Below are 20,633 nucleotides of genomic sequence, written 5' to 3' on the forward strand. Positions count from 1 at the left end.
TCCCGTAGTTCATCACTTACATACAGCACCCAGTGCTCATCCCAACAAGTGCCCTCTTCAATGTCCATCACCCATTTTCCCTTCTCTCCCACCCTTCCCATCAACCCTGTTTGTTCTCTGTATTTAAGAGTCTCTTATGGTTTGCCTTGTAGCACCATCTTTCTTCAAAAAAAAAAAATCATTTAGGGGTACCTGGGTGGCTCAGTCGGTTAAGTGTCTGACTTCAGCTCAGATCATGATCTCATGGTCCATGAGTTCGAGCCCCACATTGGGCTCTGTGCTGATGGCTCAGACCCTGGAGCCTGCTTCAGATTCTGTGTCTCCCTCTCTCTCTGCCCCTCCCCTGCTCATGCTCTCTCAAAAATAAAGATTAAAAAAATTTTTAACCCATTTAAAAACAGACAAACTCGATGCACTGAGATTCAAGAGTCCTGAGAAGCAACAAAGTATCTTTTATTTTCTGATACATGTGAACCTTAAGTATATACAAAGAAATAAATCCCTCCCCCAAATTTGACCTTGCTTGAAATCTGCCTAGAAGTTTTAATAATTATGGTTTATATAGACTAAAAATATGCCTCCAACAACATAATTTTTACTCCCTCAGAATATGGATAAAACTCATCACTATGGTTATATTTTGGTTTATAAATTTAAATTAGAGGACCCAATCCACATGTACCTTAAGTCAAACACATATGGATAGCCTACCATATGCATCACAAATGTTATTCAATAGAAAAGACAAGGCTGAGTAAGATATAGCCACCAATCTCAATCTAAAATGAAAGATTAGATTCAAAATTTTAAACCAGAGGTATAACCACAGAAAAGTGCAAAAATCTTACAATACAACTCAAATTTAGACATACACATAAAATATACAGCCACATCAAGGTAACAGAACATTTTTAAAAGGAAAATATTTAAATAAAATCAATACCAAATACTAAATTCTAAAACTCTGTATTATCATTAGATGCCATGAGGAAAGTTAAAAAAAGAGGGGGGGCGCACACAACAGAAACTATGAGAGAAACTAGGGTATAACTGGACAGAGGTCACCTGGCAGACAGTGCAGAAGAACAAAAGGCTTAGTGTTTGAGAAAGTTTTGAGATGGATCTTGAATAAGACGTACAATTTTAACAACTCAAGAGAAATTTAGACATGAATTAGCCTAGAGAAATAAACCAACATCTTAAACAGTAGAATAAAGCTTGGGTAGCTGTATTTGTTTTGCGTTGCTATTCTAACAAATCACCACAAACTTAGTGGCTTAAAACAAAAAATTGTTATTTTACACTTCAGTAGTCAAAGTCTGATACTGTTCCAACAGGGCTAAATTCAACGTGTCAGCAGTAATGCACGCCTTCCTTCCTGAAGGCTTTAAGAAAAAAATCTCTTTCCTTGCTCTTTCTAAGCTACCAAAGGCTACCCACACGCCTTTGATCTTGGCCCCCTTCCTCTAATCCTCAAAGCAAAAGATGTTACATTTCTCTCGGCCTTTCTCCCACAGTCACATCTCTCACTCTCATTCTCTGCTTACCTCTTCTACCTTAAAGGACTCCTTGGGTTACACTGGGCCCATCGGGATAATACAGAATAATCTCCTTATTTTAAGGTCAGCTAATGATCAGCAACTTTAACTTTTCTTTTAACATATAAGCTAACATATCATAGGTTCCAGAGACTGGAATGTCCAGGTATGTGGACATCTCTGAAGGACCATTATTCAACCCACCACAATAGTGAAGAACCCACTGGTAATGAAATAAATATACAGTACGAAAATTAGACCAAAGGGATATGTTACTTTGTTCAGAGTTTAATATGTATATACATAAAATTTCTGAGTAGTGGAAAAACATATATAGATATCTACTTAGAAACAACATATTAAAAGATGGGCATCTCAGGGCACCTGGGTAGATCAGTCAGTTACGTGTCCAACTCTTGATCTTGGCTCCAGTCATGATTTCACCGTTTGTGGGATAGAGCCCCATGTTGGGCTCTGTGTGGATAGCAGACAGTCTACTTGAGATTCTTACTCTCCATTTCTCTCTGCCCCTTCCCTGTGCATTCTCTCTCAAAAATAAACATTTGAAAAAACCCAATATTTTTATGATAAAAACACTCAAAAAACTATAAACAGAAAAAGAACTATTCACATTATAAGGGGCATTTTTTTTTAAAGCCCACAGCTAGCATTATAGTAAACGGTGAACTCTTTCCCTTAGAGGATCAAGAACAGAACAAGGATTGGAGCATCTAGGTGGCTCAGTCGGTTTGAGCATCTGACTCTTGATCTCAGCTCATGTCATGATCTTATGGTGTGTTAGAAGGACCCCCGCATCCGGATCTGTGCTGACAGTGTGGAGCCTGCTTGGGAGTCTCTCTCCTTTCTCTCTGCCCTCCCCTGGCTGATGCTCTCTCATTCTCAGAATAAATAAAAGAAATATAAAACTTATTAAAAAAAAAAAAAAAGAACAGGACAATGATAACTATTTTTACCACTGCTATTTAACACTGTCTCTTAAAGCAGTAAGAGAAATACAAACTGGAAAGGAAAAAGTAAAATTATTTTTAAAATGACAAAGAAACATATGGAAACCAACTTGACAATAAACTATAAATTTTTTTTAATTTTTTTAATGTTTTATTTATTTTTGATACAGAGAGAGACAGAGCATGAGAAGGGGAGGGGCAGAGAGAGAAGGAGACACAGAACCGGAAGCAGGCTCCAGGCTCTGAGCTGGCTGTCAGCCCAGAGCCTGACGCAGGGCTCGAACCCACGAACGTGAGATCTGACCTGAGCCGAAGTCGGAGGCTTAACCGACTGAGCCACCCAGGCGCCCTTAAACTATAAATTAAAAAAAAAGACAAAGAAATTACAAAGAACTCACAATAAAGCTACTAAAGCTAATAAACAAATTTGGCAAAGTTGTAAGATGGAAGATCAACACTCAAATATCAGGTTTATTTCTAAATACCAGCAATAACCTAAGCAGGATATTAAGAAAACAATTCCATTTACAATGGCATCTAAAATAACAAAACACAACGTAGGAATACATCTAATCAAGGAGGTGAAAGACTTGTACAGAGAAAACTATAAAACACTGCTCAAGAAAATTAAACACCTAAATAAATACATCCTGTGTTCATGAGTGAGAAGACTTCATGATAACATAACAATCTACAGTTTCAATGGAACCCTAATCAAAATCCTAGCTTCCCCCTTCCCAGAAATTGAAACCCTGATCTTAAAATTTATACAGCAATTTAAGGGACCTACAATAGCCAAAAAAAAAAATCTTAAAAAAAAAAAAAGAGTAAAGTCAAAGACTCACACTTCCTGATTTCAAAACTTACTATAAACCTTTAATAATCAAGAAGATAGTTTACGACTGGCATAATGAGAGACCTGCAGAAGAATAGAAGAGAACTGAGAGTCCATCAATAAACACATACATATGTGGCACACTGATTTTTGATGAGGATGCTAAGTCCATTCTACAGGGAAAGAACAGTCTCTTCAACAAATGATGCTGGGATAACTGGATTTCCAAAAACAAAAGTATGAAGTTGGATTCCTATCTCACACCATATACAAAATTAACTCAAAATGGAAGAGCTAAGAGCTAAAATTATAAAACCCTCTAAAAAAAAACCAAAACAAAACATAGGAGTGTATCTTCATGACTTTGGATGATCCGGCAATGGATTCTTAGATATGACACCAAAAGCATGAGCAACAAACCAGACTTTATAAAAATGAAAAACTGGGGCGCCTGGGTGGCTCAGTCAGTTAAGCGTCCGGCTTCGGCTCAGGTCATGATCTCACGGTTCGTGGGTTCGAGCCTTATGTCAGTCTCTGCTGACAGCTAGCTCAAGAGTCTGGAACCTGCTACAGATTCTGTGTTTCCCTCTCTCTCTGACCCTCCCCTGCTCGCACTGTCTCTGTCTCTCAAAAATAAATAAAAGGCATTAAAAAAATGTTTTAAAAAAGATGGCTATAATTGAAACAAAAATGAAAAATAACAAGTATTGTGGGGAATAAGCTTAGGAATTTCCTGGGCTTACACGCACGGGTTAACAAGGCATAAAGAATTACAAAGCCAAAAGGATACTCACACCCAAATTTGGGTAAACAAGATTAGGCAAATGAGGATAGAGAGAGCAGTCAAAGGCCCCAATACAAAGGTATATGAGGTAAGCAAGATTAGGTATTCAGGGCAAAAAAAAAAAAAAACACCCCTCAATTTAGTAGTGTAGCAGAAAGCTGCTTTCACAGGAAGGAAGGACCAAATTAGGTAAAAGGTAAATAGAGCTATATGCCAGGTGGGGAAGCTCCCTGGAGCAGAGCTAATTAGCAAAAGAAAGGTGCCTTGTTAACCCTGAGGCAGCATGCTTTATCAGTCTTATCCCCTAGTCTGGTTAAGATAAACAGGGCAGCCCTCAAGTCAGCTGTTAACATGCCTCTGCCGCTGCCAGGATTTGGGTTTATACTGACCCAAACCTCTAACACATATCTTCAAAACCCCCATTCCCTCATGCCCATAAGTTAATGTTCACAGAATCACTGTCTCTTTGTGCACACCCATCAGGTTTTTAAGTCTTGTGATCCTAATAAATATGAAGCAAGAACCCTTATTTGGGGTATTGGCTTTTCCCGCAATAGCCATCTCTCTCATTTTAATCCTGCGTCCACTCCTTTGCTGGACAAGAGAGAAATTTAGACGCAGGGTCAAAGTATTAGTAAGGATGTGGAGAAACAGGAACCCTCATACATTGCTGGTTGGAATGTGAAATGGTTCATCTGCTGAAGAACTATCTGGTAGTTCCTCAAAAAGTAAAATACAAAATTATCCATTTGATACCCTAACTCTACTCCTAGATATATAAATAAGAGAAATGAAAGAATGACTTATATATGTATACACATATACACATGTGTATGTATACATGTTTATGTATAGTTACTTATATATGTATGTACATATATACATGTGACATGTATACACATGGTCACAGCCACACTATTCACACATCCAAAAGGTGAACAAAGACCAAATGTCCATCAATAGATGGATAGATACAATGGTGTATCATCCAGCCATAAAGAGAAATGAAGTACTGCTACATGCTACAACATGGAGAAAATAGGTTAAATGAAAGTCATTTGCATGACTCCATTCATCATAAGAAATATCCAGAATAGACAAATATATACAGAAAGCTAGCGGTCGCTGTCACAGACTAGGACTAGGGTGAAATGGAATGGGGACAGACTGCATTATGCATTTGGTGTTGTATGCAGGAGCGATGGAAATACTTTACAAATAGAGATGTTAGCTGCACAACACTGGGACCACGTACTATCTATCACTGAATTAGGTTCACTTTAAATGGTTAACTTTTTAGGGGCATGTGGGTGTCTCAGTCAGGTTAAGTGTTCAACTTACGCTCAGTTCATGATCTCATGGTTCATGGGTTGGAGTCCCATGTTGGGCTCTGTGCTGACAGCTCAGAGCCTGGAGCCTACTTTGGATTCTGTGTCTCCTTCTCTCTCTGTTCCTCATGCTCTGTCCCTCTCTCTCAAAAATACACATTTAACAATTTTTTAAAATAATGAACAGTTCATTTTTTAAATATTTCTTTTGAGATACAGTAAGAGCGAGTGGGTGAGGGGCAGAGAGAGAGGTTGAGAGAATTCCAAGCAGGCTCTGTGCTGTCAACACAGAGCCCAACACAGGGCTCAAGCTCATGAACCCTGAGATCATGACCTGAGCCACGATCAAGAGTTGGACACTCAACCAACTGAGCCACCCAGATGCCCCTAAATGGTTAATTTTATGATGTGCATTTAACCTTAATAAATTATTATTATTATTTTTAAAAGGATGGGTGAAGTTCTAAGGCTCTAGAAAGGCAGTTGTAAAATGTAAAATGAAGACTATCTAGCCCAGGCCCTCTCCAAATCCAATTAAAGTGAAATCTCCAGTACTCTTTATTCTTAACAACTTCTCCACAAGATTCTGATATGAAGCCAAATTTGGGCACATCACTGCCCAGAGGAAAACTTTTTCCTGTACCTTAAAGTTATAGAGAATGCATAAGATCTGCAAATACATGAATATAACTATATAAATATACATTAAATCTTGCTTGTCCAGATGCCAGCTGGTAAAACATTCCTTCTGAGTGTGTCTGTGAGGGTCTTTCCAGGAGAAATTAGAATTTCTATCAATAGACTAAGTAAGGAATATCCACCCTAACTGGAATAAGTATCCTAGTGGGTGGGGCAGTTATCATCCAATCTGTTGAGGGCCTGAACAGAACAGATAGGCAAAAGACCAATTCTCTCTTGAGTTGGAACACTGGAACTCTGGGTTCGTGGGCCTTGGTATTCTAGGACATACATCAGCAGGTCCCTGGTTTCCAGGCCCCTGGATTCCATTTGAATCTTAGATTTTATAACCATATGAACCATCTCCTATAAATAAATCTCTTCTAATACATATCTCTATATATCCTACTGGTTCTGTTTCTCCGGAGAACACTGACTAACACAGTATTGTTGTTGCTTTTATCTGGTCTTTTCTTAATGTTAAAATATAATTTATAACTATACCTTCACTGTAAAGGACTCTTGACATATGCAGTTCTTTCAACTTTTAAAAGGCTGATTATAGGTCTCATCCATTTTTACTCCTAATACATACCGTCCATCTAAATAAGTACAAAGACCATAAACTATGCAAACAAATTAGGCTCATTCAACACTTCAAAAGCCTAATGTATATTATTCCAAAAAGTTACAGTTCTGTAGACTGGGCCAAAAACCTTATACAAGATACCAAACAGCTAGCTCATTCTCTACTCAAGCCTTGTAAGGACAAAGAGATAAGCAGAAGAGTCTTCAGAAACCAACAGTGCTGGCTGGCACCTTGATCTTGAACTTCTAGCTTCTCAATCTGTGAGAAAATGTTTCTTTTGTTTTGCCATCCCCTCTATGGTATTGTTATGGAAGCCCAAGCTAAGACAGCATGACTTAGGAAAAGCATATTAAAACAGTAGGGTCTATTTTTAATCATTATTAAAACAATAATATTTAAAAATACCATGCCCTAATGACAGTGGCATAGTAGGCAAATTGATATAATGCTGGTGGCTATACAGATTAGTATAATGATTTGAGAATAATCTGGTTCTAGAATCAAGAATAATAACTCTTCAAAACTAGAACCATAAGTGAAATTAGCAAAATATTTTCATACTGATTGTCAAGCAGACTAAAATACATCATCTTACATGAACTTTCATTTCATGACTGCTTTGGTTCATCTGTGCACACTATATAGGAAAAATAACTTGTATACCCCTTCATAAAACATCTGGGGGAAAAATTTTTTTTTACTATTAAAAAAAAATTTAACCTCTACACGCAACATGGGGCTCAAACTCATGACCTGGAGATCAAGAGCTGCATGCTGTTCTGACTGAGCTAGCCAGGTGCCCCTATTATGTTTTCTGAGTAAAGCTTAATACTGTGTTCCACAATGCACTAGTACTAAAAAGATTAAATACTGTGTGCTTTCCACTCAATTTTGCACTGAATCTAAAATTACTCTAAAAATTAGTCTATTCTAAAAAAATTTATATTTTATTTATTAAGGGCTAAAGAACAGAGATTCTGAGTTGTCATAGCTACAAAGGTCAAAGTGAATTACAGTGTGTATGAAAACCTCATTTTAATACATGGTCTTTCAGGCAAATGGAGTTTGTTGGCTGTCTACTTCTGAGAATGCAGTTACACATAACCATGAAACTATTTTTGAGTTCACTCAACATATTACAAAGTAGAGAGGAGTAGATGCATAGTACAATCACTGATGATAAGTTCATATTAAATTTCCTTTGTTCTCCAAATTTCCCCTTGATATTTGTAAACTTCACAAACATGGCAATGATAAAGGTAATTGTTAAAATAATTAAATTCACTATATATACTGCAGCATTTACTTCTTTCGGGGCTGTCGTAATGTGTACATTGATGTATTTAGCAAAACTATAACAAAAGCTCTTGTGATTTTTAAAACCTCACATAATAGGGGCACCTGGGTGGCTCAGTCAATTAAACATCTGATCTTGAGCTCACAGATTTTGAGTTCAAGCCCCACACTGGGCTCTGCACTGACAGAACGAACCCTGCTGCCTGCTTAGGATTCTGTCTCCCTCTCTCTCTCTCTCAAAATACACTTTCAAAAAAACTACTTTAAAAATTACATAATAAATTATTTTCTAACAATAAAAGACTATTTTTAATGCTCATGAGGTTAATATATCAACCAACATTTTTTAATTTACCTTTTTTTTTTACTTTTCCTTTTATTTAATGATTATTTCTGAGAGAGTGAGAGAGAGAGAGCGAGAGAGCGCATGTGCAAGGGCGAGCGTGGGGGAGGGTCAGAGAGAGAAGGAGACACAGAATCCAAAGCAGGCTCCAGGCTCTGAGCTGTCAGCACAGAGCCCGACGCGGGACTCCAACCCATGAACCATGAGATCATGAACTGTTAAGTGTAACACTAAACCTGACTGAGCCACCCAGGCACCCCAAGTTTGTTTATTTACTTAAAGAAAGAAAAGGAGAGAGAGACAGAAAAAAACAAGAGGGGCAGAGACAGAGAGGGAGAATCCCAAGCATGCTTCGTGCTGTCTAGCACAGAGCCTAACAAGGGGTTCGATCCCACGAGCCATGAGATCATGACCTGAGCTGAAACTAAGAGTCAAACGTTTAACCGACTGAACTACCCAGGAACCCCCACCAACAACTCTTTCATCAAGTCCCTTTTATTGACATCTGAATAGTCTTCTACTTTGGAATTTCTGATTGGGTTGTTTCACTGCCCCTCCCCTATTCCTAGTTCTAATATAAATAACACTGCACAAACATGTGGGTGACTAGAGAGAGCAATTTGACATTGAAGTCCACCAACTTTCTACCACAGGAGACAACACAGGTAAGTGAGTAGAGAGCAACAACCAACAAGAATATCCCTTTAACCAAGAAACATGAGCCCCACCCTTTAGAATCACAAATACTGACACAGGCTCTCAACAAGTTTAATTCTGGTATAATTTCCAAAGTGTAGCAAAGATAAATTATGTGAGAAGAGTCTCTCTCTTTGTTTTTTAAAGATTTATTTTATTTTGTTTTATTTTAGAGAGAGAGTGTGGAGGCAGAGGAGAGTAGCAGAGAGAAAGAGAGAATCTCAAGCAGGGTGCACTTTTAGTGCAGAGTCTGACACAGGGCTCAGTCCCACAACCCTGGGATCATGACCTGAGCCTAAATCAAGAGTTAGATGATCAACCCACTGAGTCACCCAGGCACCCCTAAGATTTTAAGTAATCTCTACCCTCAAAGTGGGGCCTGAACTCACAACCCTAAGATCAAAAGTCACATGCTCCTCGGACCAAGCCAGCCAGGTGCCCTAGAGGTCTCTTAGGACCACCATGACTATATCAAATTAAATTCCTAACCACGCCTTATCATTTCTTTAAAAATAAAACATTAGAGGCTCCTGGGTGGCTCAGTGGCTTAGGGATCCAACTTCACCTCAGGTCATGATCTCGCAGTTCATGGGTTTGAGCCCCAGGAGCCTTGGAGCCTGCTTCAGATTCTGTGTGTTACCTTTTCTCTCTGCTCCTCCCCTACTCATGCTCTGTCTTTCTCAAAACTAAACAATCATTAAAAAAATTTAAAAGAAAACATTTATGGCATGGAAAACCACTGCATATTTATAAGATATGAATGCATTATTTTCCAATTGAAAATTTTATTATGAATATGAAAAAAATTTTTTAAATAATGATCCAATGCTAAATCTTAAGAGATAAAACTAAATGGTCTACCTTAATAGTGAAAAAATAGTGGAATGGGGAATTTACGTACACTTTATTCCTTCAGGTTTTGAATTCGTTTCCTAGTTTGTTTCTTTTTGAGAAGAGTTTGGGAATAGGCAACTTCAAAATGGAAACAAGTAAAAACATGGCTGTTAGGTGAATTAGTTCTTAATAGCAAAACAAAAGCTTGGGTCTTCTCACTTCTCTCTTGCTATATAACATCTATAAATACTACATGGACAGAGACAGGAAAATATTTCTATGTGCACTGAACTCATTTTGGATTTAAACTTAGTGAATTGTTCCTATAGTTTCTATCCTACAATAGGATAACTCTGTTATACAGAATAGTATAAGGTATTCATTACTGTTTATAAGTATTATGATTATGTCAAATACTAAAGACAGTAAAGAAAACAAATTCTGGGAGCTTATTTCTGGAAATATAACTACACATCACCTTTTGAACACCAGTTTGTCTTGTTTAAAGGAAAGAAAGGCAGGGGTACCTGGGTGGCTCAGGTCATGATCTCACGGTCTGTGGGTTCGAGCCCTGCATCAGGTTCTGTGCTGACAGCTTGGAGCCTGCTTTGGATTTGGTGTCTCCCTCTCTCTCTGCCCCTCCCTGACTTGTGCTCTATTTCTGTCTCTCAAAAATAAATAAATGTCAAAAAAAATTTTTTTTAATTAAAAAAAAGAAAAGGCAAAGATAATGCCTCAAAGAAAAAGTAAGTTGTGGAAAACAATAAAGCTGTTCAATATGCTAATTATATAAGGATTTTTTTTTTATATTTATTTTTGAGAGACAGAGACAGAGCCCAAGTTGGGGAGGGGCAGAGAGAGGGGGAGACACAGAATCTGAAGCAGGCTCCAGGCTCTCACTGCCAGCACAGAGCCCAACCTGGGGCTCGAACCCATGAACCACGAGATCATGGCCTGAGCCAAAGTCAGACCTAACCAACTGAGGTCCCCAGGCCCTCCATATTAGAGGTCCTTTACATAATTCTCCTGAGAAACAAAAATGCATCATTCCAGCATCCTTGTAGATTAGTCCAAAGCTAACTAAGTACCTTTCATCAACAAAACTAGAATTACTCCCTCAGGATGTGAATTGTTCCAGAGAAGAACTTCCTCACCTTGGATTTATTCTTAAAGAGGTTCTCAACTGCTCTGATGCAATTCCTGAAGGGAGGCCAGTCCAAATGTAGTAGGATAAATTCCCCTAAGAAGTTCAGTCTCTAGGGGCACCTGGGTGGCTCAGTCAGTTAGGCGTCCAACTTCAGCTCAGGTCATGATCTCAGTTTGTGAATCTGATCCCCACATTGGGCTCTGTGCTGGCAGCTCAGAGCACGGAGCCTGCTTCAGATTCTGTGTCACCCTCTCTCTCTGTTCCTCCCCCTTTGCATTCTGTCTCTCTCTCTCAAAAATAAACACTAAAAAATAAAAAATTTTAAAAAAGCTAAATCTTTGATCATAGCAACAGGTGAAGCTAGAAGATAGTCATTTGTATGAGTTTATACACTAAATTTTTAAAATGGAAATCTTAATACCTAGGCAGAATAATCTTAGGAATAGCAACAAAGATTCTAAGTCTCAATCTTACATATAAGAGGGGTGTCTGGATGACTCGGTTGAGGATCAGTCTGTTGATCTTGGCTCAAGTCATGATCCCAGGGTCTTAGGATCAAGCCTCATATCGGGTTCCATTGTGAGCGCGGAACCTGCTTGAGATTATCTCTTTCCTTCTGCCCGTCTCCCTGCTCGCATGCTCGCTCTCTCTCTCGCTCTCTCTCTCTCAAAAAACAAAAAATCTCAGGTTGCCTGGGTCGCTAAGTTGGTTAAGCATCCAACTGTTGAATTTGGTTCAGGTCATGATCTCACGATTTGTGGTAAGTTTGGGCCCACCTGTTGCACTATGTGCTGTGTCAGCATGGAGCCTACTTGGAATTCTCTCTTCCTGTCTCTCTCTCTCTCTCTCTCTGCCACTAGCCTACTCATACTCTAGCTTTCAGAATAAATAAATAAAATAATTAATTAATTAAACAAACAAACTTAAAGATTTTTCTTAATCTCTATCTACATATAGACATGTTTATATCATATATAATATACACTGGTATTATAAAACTACCTTCAATTAGGAACAATTAAACTAGAGACTAGTAACTAAAAGTGGGGAACCATGAATACTCCCTTGTGGTTACAGCATAACTATCACAACATACTGAGATACACATGTTATTTTAAAGGACTGTATCTAAAAAGGAAATCTTCAGAGAAATTCACAACATATATCTCTTACCTCATAAATGTTGGGATGCCACATTTTGGTCAAGAATCTGAAGGTAGGTGGTGAATATGGGTAGTCAATAGGAAATTTAATATGCGCCTGAAAAGGAAAAAAATGAAATGCCAATAAATGGGACTATAGATTTTTCACCTGCCTAGTAATTCACCCTATTATATCCCAGTGAAACAAAACATTCTATGAAGTAGACTCTTAGGATTAACAACCACTCTTACACATTTGTTAGCCCCAAAGTCAGAGTTACTATTACTGTTCTTATAGCATCTTTACAAATATTCATAAGAGCTTATATCAAATCACCAAAAATCAACAGCTAAATAATTTTTCATTACATTCATGAGTGAAAAACAATAATGGGTACTATTTTAACACAAAAAATAATTAACACAACCTTATGGTACATAATACAGGACAAAAAGAATTTATAACTCACCTGATTTAAACAGTACCCAGAAATGATAAATGCTAACATTTTGATACAGCTCCTTCCAGAAGTTTTTTGATATATACATGTTTATTTTTTTATAAAACTTATTTTCAAAATTTTTAATATACTGAATTTTTATAAATTTTCCCCACCCATATCATATATTTTCCTATAAAATATCTCTAAATATATGATTGTTAGTATCTGTGTAACATTCCATCATATGGATATAGATGAATCATTTTAAATAAATGATTTCTGTATTTTGGGACATCTGGGTTGTTGTTCACTCTTTTGCTATTATAAATAACTGCAGTGACTATCCTTGGCAATATATCATATTTAAAATATGAGAAATCCAGAAAGACCCTCATCTAACAGTACAGAAAAAGAGCCTGAGGAAGGGACAGAAAGAATAAGCTAAGGCTAAATAAGCTACAAAAACCAGTAAACATGGCAAATCAGGACCTCAAAAATTCTTATCTCGATAAAAGCAGTAAGAAAATTGGCTAAATTTTAAGACTCAATTTTTCAGAGTGTAGAAGATAACCAAAGGTTTGCAATAAATCGAAGGGCCTCTATTCAAGAAAAAGAGCTGACCCTCAGTAAGAACAGTGGAACTTCGTGGTGTTTTAACTTGTCTCAGTCCCATGACCTCCTCTCCAGGAGCTATGGTAATTAAGTCTATCATATCACATTCAAACTGAAGACAAGCAGCCACAGAATGTGCTTCAAAGTCTTAATTCCAAACAACTGTCACTACCTGTCCTTTCTGATGGTTCACAGAAAAATTCATTTGCAAGATTGTCTACATTTGACCTGATCTATAGCTTGAGCAGTGTCAAAATAAATTTTCTTGAGTGTCTGTTAATAAGGATAGGCAAATACTGAATTTCAAAGCTGCTTATTAGGTTGAACAACAGACTAACCAAAAAAAAATCAATGAGAAAAGCAAGGATACAGTGCTGTAGATGGTTCGGTCCGTTAACCGTACGACTTTGGCTCAGGTCATGATCTCACTTTTCCTAAGTTCAAGCCCCTCATTGGGCTTGCTGTTGTCAGCAAAGAGCCCACTTCAGAACCTCTGTCCCTCTCCCACTTAAGCTGTCTCAAAAATAAACATTTTAAAAAAAACAGACCAAAAAAAATTACAAGAAAGAGAAAAAAAGCAAGGATATGACATGTACATAAGGGCTTTGAAAATCTCTTAACAAATTGCTAAGAATCTAAAATACCAGGCCCATGTGTAGGGTTGTGCATATGCCCAGGCTATACACATGCTCAGGAAAGTCATGAGAATTCATCAGAAGGCCCTAAACTAGCATCTCTGGCTGAACTGAAGGATCTGTACAAGGAGAAGGTAAAGGCTAAGGGAGAGTTCAAAATTGCCTGAGTGTTAAAGGCATGCCTCAACAAGCACATAGAGCTCCTCTGTTAATGCACCCAGGAGACTTCTTGGTACCAGGAAATCAAATCAAATCAAATCAAATCAAACTAAGGAAATCACTGTCTAATCATTAGCTGATCACTCAACTAACCAAGTAGAGACTTTACTGAACACACATAAGAATATAGACAAAACAGGGGTGCCTGAGTGACTAGGTCAGTTAGGCATCCATCTTTGGCTCAGGTCATGATCTCACGGTTCATGAGTTTGAGCTCCACAATGGGCTCTGTGATGTCAGGCCAGAACCTGCTTTAGATCCTCTGTCCTCCCTCTTTCTGTCCTCCTCCTACCCCGCCTCCTTTTAAAACTAAATAAACATTCTGCACACAGATACACACACACAGAATATAGACAATACAGAATTGGATAAGAAAACTCATTAAGCAAAGAAACAACTACAATCGATGAACAGCAACAAAAAATTCTGTTGCCACATTATATTACTCAAACATCCAGTTTTCAACACAATACCACAGAACACGGCAAAAAAAAGAGAGAGAGAGAGAGAGAGAGAGAGAAGAAAAAGAAAACATCACAAATTATGGCCCATACACAGGGTAAAAAAAAAAAAAAAAAAACAATCAACAGAAACTCAAAGTCCAGATACTGAATTTACCAGGCAGTTCTTAAATCACCTGCAATAAATATTTAAAGGATTAAAGGAAATCATAGCTAATGAACTAAAGACAGTATGTGAAAAATGTCTTGGCACACTGAGAATATCAATGAAGAGAAATTATTTTAAAAGGTGAATAGTTTTGGGGGGAGGGACCAAATAGTAATTCTGGGGTGGCAAAATACAGTAACAACCACAAAAGGCTAGATGGGCTGAACAGTAGATTTGCACCAAAGGAAAAAAGGACCAGTGAAATTGAAGATATATCAATTTACATTATTCCATCTAAGAAATAAAAAAAACAACTATGCCTCAGGGACCTGTGGGACACTAACAAGCACACCAACATATGCATATGCATACTGAGAATCCCAGCAGGAAATGAAAAGGGGCAAAAAGGAATTTTGATGAAATAACTGCCCCAAATACCTAAATTTAATGAAAAACATTAAGCCTCAAGAACAAGAAGTTCAATAAACTGCCAAAAGAATCAACTCATAGAGATTCACATTTGGATATAGTATAATCTGCTATAATCTGCTGAAAGACAAAGACAACCTTCAAAGCAGCAAGAGACACAATGATCAAACACCAGGGATCCTCAAGACATCACTTCAGAAACCAGGAAGGCAGTGAAATTACATTAAATGTTGAAAAAACAAAACTTATCAACCAAAATTTCTATAACCGGCAAAACTATTCTTCAAAAACTGAAGGTGAATTAAAAGTTATTACTAGATAGGGGCATCTGAGTTCAGTTGGTTAAGTGTCTGACTTCAGTTCAGGTCATGATCTCGTAGTAGTTCATGAGTTCCAAGCCCCATGTAAGGCTCCAAGCTAACAGATCAGAGCTTCCTGGAGCCTGCTTCAGATACTGTGCTCCCTCTCTCTCTGCCCCCCTCCCCCACTCAGACTCTGTTTCTCTAATAAATAAACAAAAATTAAATCAATAAAATTAAATAAAAATAAAGTAAATAAGATCTTACTAGATAAAAGTGGGGTGCCTGGGGGGCTCAGTTGGTTAGGTGGCCAACTCTGGCTCAGGTCATGATCTCATGGTTCATGAGTTCAAGCCCTGCGTTGGGCTCTGTGCTCAAGGCTCAGAGCCTAGAGGATGCTTCTGATTCTGTGGCTCCCTCTCTCTCCGCCCCTTCCCCCGCTTGCAATCTGTTTCTCAAAAAATGAATAAACATTTTAAAATTTTTAATTAAAAAATATTACTAGATAAGTGAAAACTGAGAACTCATGACTAGCATACATTATAAATGTATTTTTTGGTTTATAACTTTCCCCCTTCTACCTAATTTAAAAGACAATTATAGGGGCACCTGGGTGACTTAGTCAGTTAAGCTTTCAACTTCAGCTCAGGTCATGATCCTGTGGATTGTGAGTTCGAGCCCCACATTGGGCTCTGTGCTGACAGCTCAGAGCCTAGAGCCTGCTTTGGATTCTATGTCTTCTTTTCTCTTTGCTCCTCCCTCGCTAGGTCTCTTTCTCTCTCCCTCTCTCAAAAATACACATTTAAGAAAATTTTTTAAAAAAGAAAATACATAATGTAATAATTATAAATCTGTTGGGGCACCTAGATGGCTCAGTCAGTTGAGTATCTGACTCTTGATTTCAGCTTAGGTCATGAGCCCAGGATTGTGGGAGTGAGCCCCATGGTGGGCTCTGCACTGAATGTGGAGCCTGCTTGGGATATTCTCTCTCTCCCTCTCCCTCTCCCTCTCTCTCTCTCTCTCTCTCCACCCACGCCCATGCAACCCCACCCTTCTACCCTGCTTGCAGACACATTCTCTAAAATTAAAAATTTTGTTGATGCAGGGAGCCTGGGTGGTTCAGTTGGTTAAGCATCTGACCTTGGCTCAGGTTATGATCTTGCAGTCCATGAGTTTGAGCCCCACGTCAGGCTCTGGGCTGACAGCTGGGAGCATGGAGCCTGATTTGGATTCTGTGTCTCCCTCTCTTTCTCTGCCCACTCCCTCTCTCTCAAAAATAATATGAAAAAAAATTTTTTTAATTTTGTTGATGGGCACATAATATATAAAGTTGCAATTTGTATGTCAATAAGAGAAAAGGGAAGGGATCAGAGTTGTAAAGAACCAAAAAATTATTTTTTAATTTTTATTTTTTAATTCAAGTATAATTAACATAGTTTATATTAGTTTCAGAAGGACAACATAGTGATTCAACAATTCTGTATATTACTCAGTGCTCAACACAATAATTGTACTCTTAATCCCCTCACCCATTTCACCAATCCTCCCCCCTCATAACCACCAAATTGTTTGTTCTCTACATTTAAGAGTCTACTCTTTTGTCTCTTTTGTTTTCTTTCTTAAATTCTACCTATGAGAGAAATCACATGGTATTTGTCTTTCTTTGACTAACTTATTTCACTTAGCATTATATCCTCTAGATTTATCCCAAGTTGTTACAAATGGCAAGTTTCATTATTTTTTATGGCTAAGTAATATTCTATTGTGTGTGTGCACGTGCGTATATGTATACAAAAACACTCCACGTCTTCTTTATCCATTCATCTATGGATGAACATTTGGGTTGCTTCCTTACCTGGCTACTGTAAATAATGCTGCAATAAACCAAGGGGTGCATTTATCTTTTTTAGTTAGTGTTTTCACATTTTTTGGGTAAATACCCAGTAGTGGAATTATTGGAATATATAGTGATTCATCTCATTTTTATTTTTTTAAGGAGATTTCATTGTGTTTTCTACAGTGGCTATACCAGTTTGCAGTCCCAAAAACAAAGGTTCCTTTTTCTCCACACCCTCACCAATATGTCTTTCTTGTGTTTTTTTTTTTTTTCTTAAGATGTTCATTTGTTTATTTTGAGAGAGAAAGAATGTGCCTGCAAGAGCACAGGGGAGGGCCAGAAAGAGAGGGAAAGACAGAGATTGACACAGAGCTCGATCTCACAAACTGAGATCATGACCTGAGCCGAATCAAGAACTGGATGCTTAACCAATCAAGCCACTCAGGCTCTCCATCTTGTGTTTCTGATTTTAGTCATTCTGAAGGTGTGAAGTGATAAATCACTGTGGTTTTGATTTGCATTTCCCTGATGACCAGTGATGTTGAATACCTTTTCCTGTTCTGTTGGCTATCCGTATGTTTAGGAGCAAAATTTTTGTATTCTATTGAAATTAAAATGGTATTAAATGAACTACCACGGTTAATAAGGTATTGATTATAATCCCTAGGGCAACCACTAAGAACTCAAAAAATGAATACCCCATCATGGTTTAAAACACTCAAAAAGGGAAATTCCTCAACTTGGTAAAGGGCACTGATCTAAAAAACCCTAACTAACATCATACTTAACAGTAAAATACTGAATGCTTTCCCCCTAATTTCAGAAACAAGACATGGCTGTCTCTTCTCACCACTCTTCAACATTGTACTGGAGATGCTCGCTAAGGCAACTGGGCAAGAAAATTAAAGATATATTGATTGGTTGGAAAGAAATTAAAGTTATATGTATTGCAGATAACATGAGCTTGTACATTAAAAATTCAAAAGAATCCATTCAAAGTTGTCAGAATTCAGTAAACAGGTTCAGCAAGGTTGCAGGATAAAAAAAAAAATCAACATATCAGCATCAATTATATTTCTATATGGTAGCAATTAACTGAAAATGAAATGAAGAAAATACCATCTATAGTAGCTTCAAAAACAATAAAACACTTAAAAATAAATTTAATGACATCAGTGCAAAATTTACATTCTGAAACATACAAAACACTGTTGAAAGAAATTCAAGACCTAAACAAATGAAAAGCTACTGCTTATTCAAGGACTGCAAGACTTAATACTGTTAAGATGGTAATCCTCCCCAAACTGATCTTCAGATTCAACATCATTTTATGGAAATTCGAGCTGCCTTCCTTATCCAAATGAAAAGGCTAGTATCAGAATTCATATAAAGTTGTAATTTAGGGGACCCAGAATAGCCAAAACAGTCTTTGAGAAAGAGCAAACACAGTCAGACAAGAAAAAAGAAGACACTGAAAAACTCTTGTGATTAAGCTCACAGTCCTGAGGCAAAGACCCCTGAAAGACTGAGCCCTAAGAAAGAACGCACCCTCTCCACCCACACCTCACTACCATTTTACTAAAGCCCATTTACTGAGTTCCTTATAGTTAGGTACATCATATCCAGCTATAAACACACACACACACACACACACACACACACACACACACACACGGCATACAAAAAGGAAAAAATAAAGAGAGTAATTGTCACAACCAAATATGGCACAGATGCTGGAATTATCTGACTGGGAATTTAAAACATGTCTAATATTCTTGGGGCGCCTGGGTGGCTCACTTGATTAAGGTCCAGCTTTGGCTCAGACCATGATCTCACAGCTCGTGGTTTGAGCCCCATGTCAGGCTCTGTGCTGACAGCTTGGAGCCTGCTTCAGATTCTGTTTCTCCTTCTCTGCCCCTCCCCTGCTCATGCTATCTCTCTTTCAAAAATAAATAAGCATTAAAAACATTTTTTAAATTACTTAATAAAATTTAAATAAGTGAATTGTAAACGAGCATTAAAATCACAATGGGGTGCCTGGGTGGTTCAGTCAGTTGAGCATCCAACTCTTGATTTCAGCCCAGGTCTTGTCCCAGGGTTGTGGGATTGAGCCCAATGTCAGGCTCCATGCTGAGTGTGGAACCTGCTTGGGATTCTCTCTCTGTGTCTCCCTCTGCCTTCTCTGCTCCTGCTCTCTCTCAAATAAAAAAACTAAAAACATAATTAAAAGTCACAATAAAGCTACTTATTTTAAAAGTAATGCAGCCCTAGAGTAGCCATACTGCGGTAGCAACAAGGACATCCAGTTCCTCAGATCTTGGTTTTTAATTATCATCCCCTAATAAAAGGAACCAGGTTCTTTGGAGAAATACTTGATTCTAGATCTGGGGCAGGGAAAATACAGGATGAGCCTAGAGCATCTTACAGTGTGTGAAAATAAGGACATGCTAAAGAAAAAAATATGTCAAAAGAACTAGGAGCCAACCTGAAAGAGCTCCTAATGGTTAAAACTAAAACAATTCATGGTACTGGATAATAACCCAGAGTATAAAATGAGTGCATATTGGTATAAACTATTGAATAAAAAAATATAAAGGGAAAAGGAATAAGTCCCTTACAGTACTACTCCAGATAATTTATGTAGATATATCCCATTTAGAAAGTAAAATTTAATTCCCTTGCTCATGAGCACGAGCTGGACTTAATGACCCCTTTTCTAAGAAGATAGAAAGAAAGAAATTACAGTTTAAACCTTGCAGACACCTTTACCAAGTGATCAAGGTTAACATCACTGTTGTTAAGTCATGTGGAAATCATGACCTCCCTGATACAAGGTGACAAAGACAATTCACCCTCTGTGGTATTCTTACCCCAAAACTCACAACTCCAGTTTAATCATGAAAAAAATATTAGACAAACCAAGCTGAGGAACATTCTACAAAATATCTAACCAGTTCTTCTCAAAACTGTCAAGGTTACAAAAACAAAAAGACAGACCATTAAATATTGGAGAAGACTAAGGAGATGGAGTAGCTAAATGCAATATGGTATCCTGGACTGGATCCAGGTATAATAAAAGAACATTAGGATTGGCAGGTAAAAACGGATTTTGACTCCTCAAGGGCATAGGGTTTCTTTTGGGGGGATGAAATATACTAGAACTAGATCATGGTGATGACTACAACCTTGTGAATACACTGAAAACCATTACACTGTACATACTGAAAGTGTATGAATTTTATGATATGTAAATTACATCACATTTAAAAGGATATTAGTGGAAAAACTGTTCGGGAAAAGAATAAAGTTGGAATGGCTTTATGAAATGAGAGAGAAAGCATACTTTAGAATAAGGAATACTTTCAGGGAGGA

General features: G+C 37.7%; 1 protein-coding gene across 1 annotated transcript in view; it reads right to left on the bottom strand.

Annotated features, from left to right (window-relative positions):
• Positions 1–20,633, bottom strand: part of UBE2R2 (ubiquitin conjugating enzyme E2 R2) — a 104,145-nt gene that overhangs the window by 18,411 nt on the left and 65,101 nt on the right. The window contains exons 2-3 of the mRNA XM_029919658.1: positions 12,194–12,296; positions 6,009–6,096 (exon numbers count right to left, since the gene is read on the bottom strand). Coding sequence (XP_029775518.1) covers positions 6,009–6,096; positions 12,194–12,296 — 191 coding nt within the window. The remainder of the gene's footprint in view (positions 1–6,008; positions 6,097–12,193; positions 12,297–20,633) is intronic.

Source organism: Suricata suricatta, chromosome 13, assembly GCF_006229205.1.
Source record: "Suricata suricatta isolate VVHF042 chromosome 13, meerkat_22Aug2017_6uvM2_HiC, whole genome shotgun sequence".
In the NCBI taxonomy this organism is placed as follows: Eukaryota; Metazoa; Chordata; class Mammalia; order Carnivora; family Herpestidae; genus Suricata; species Suricata suricatta.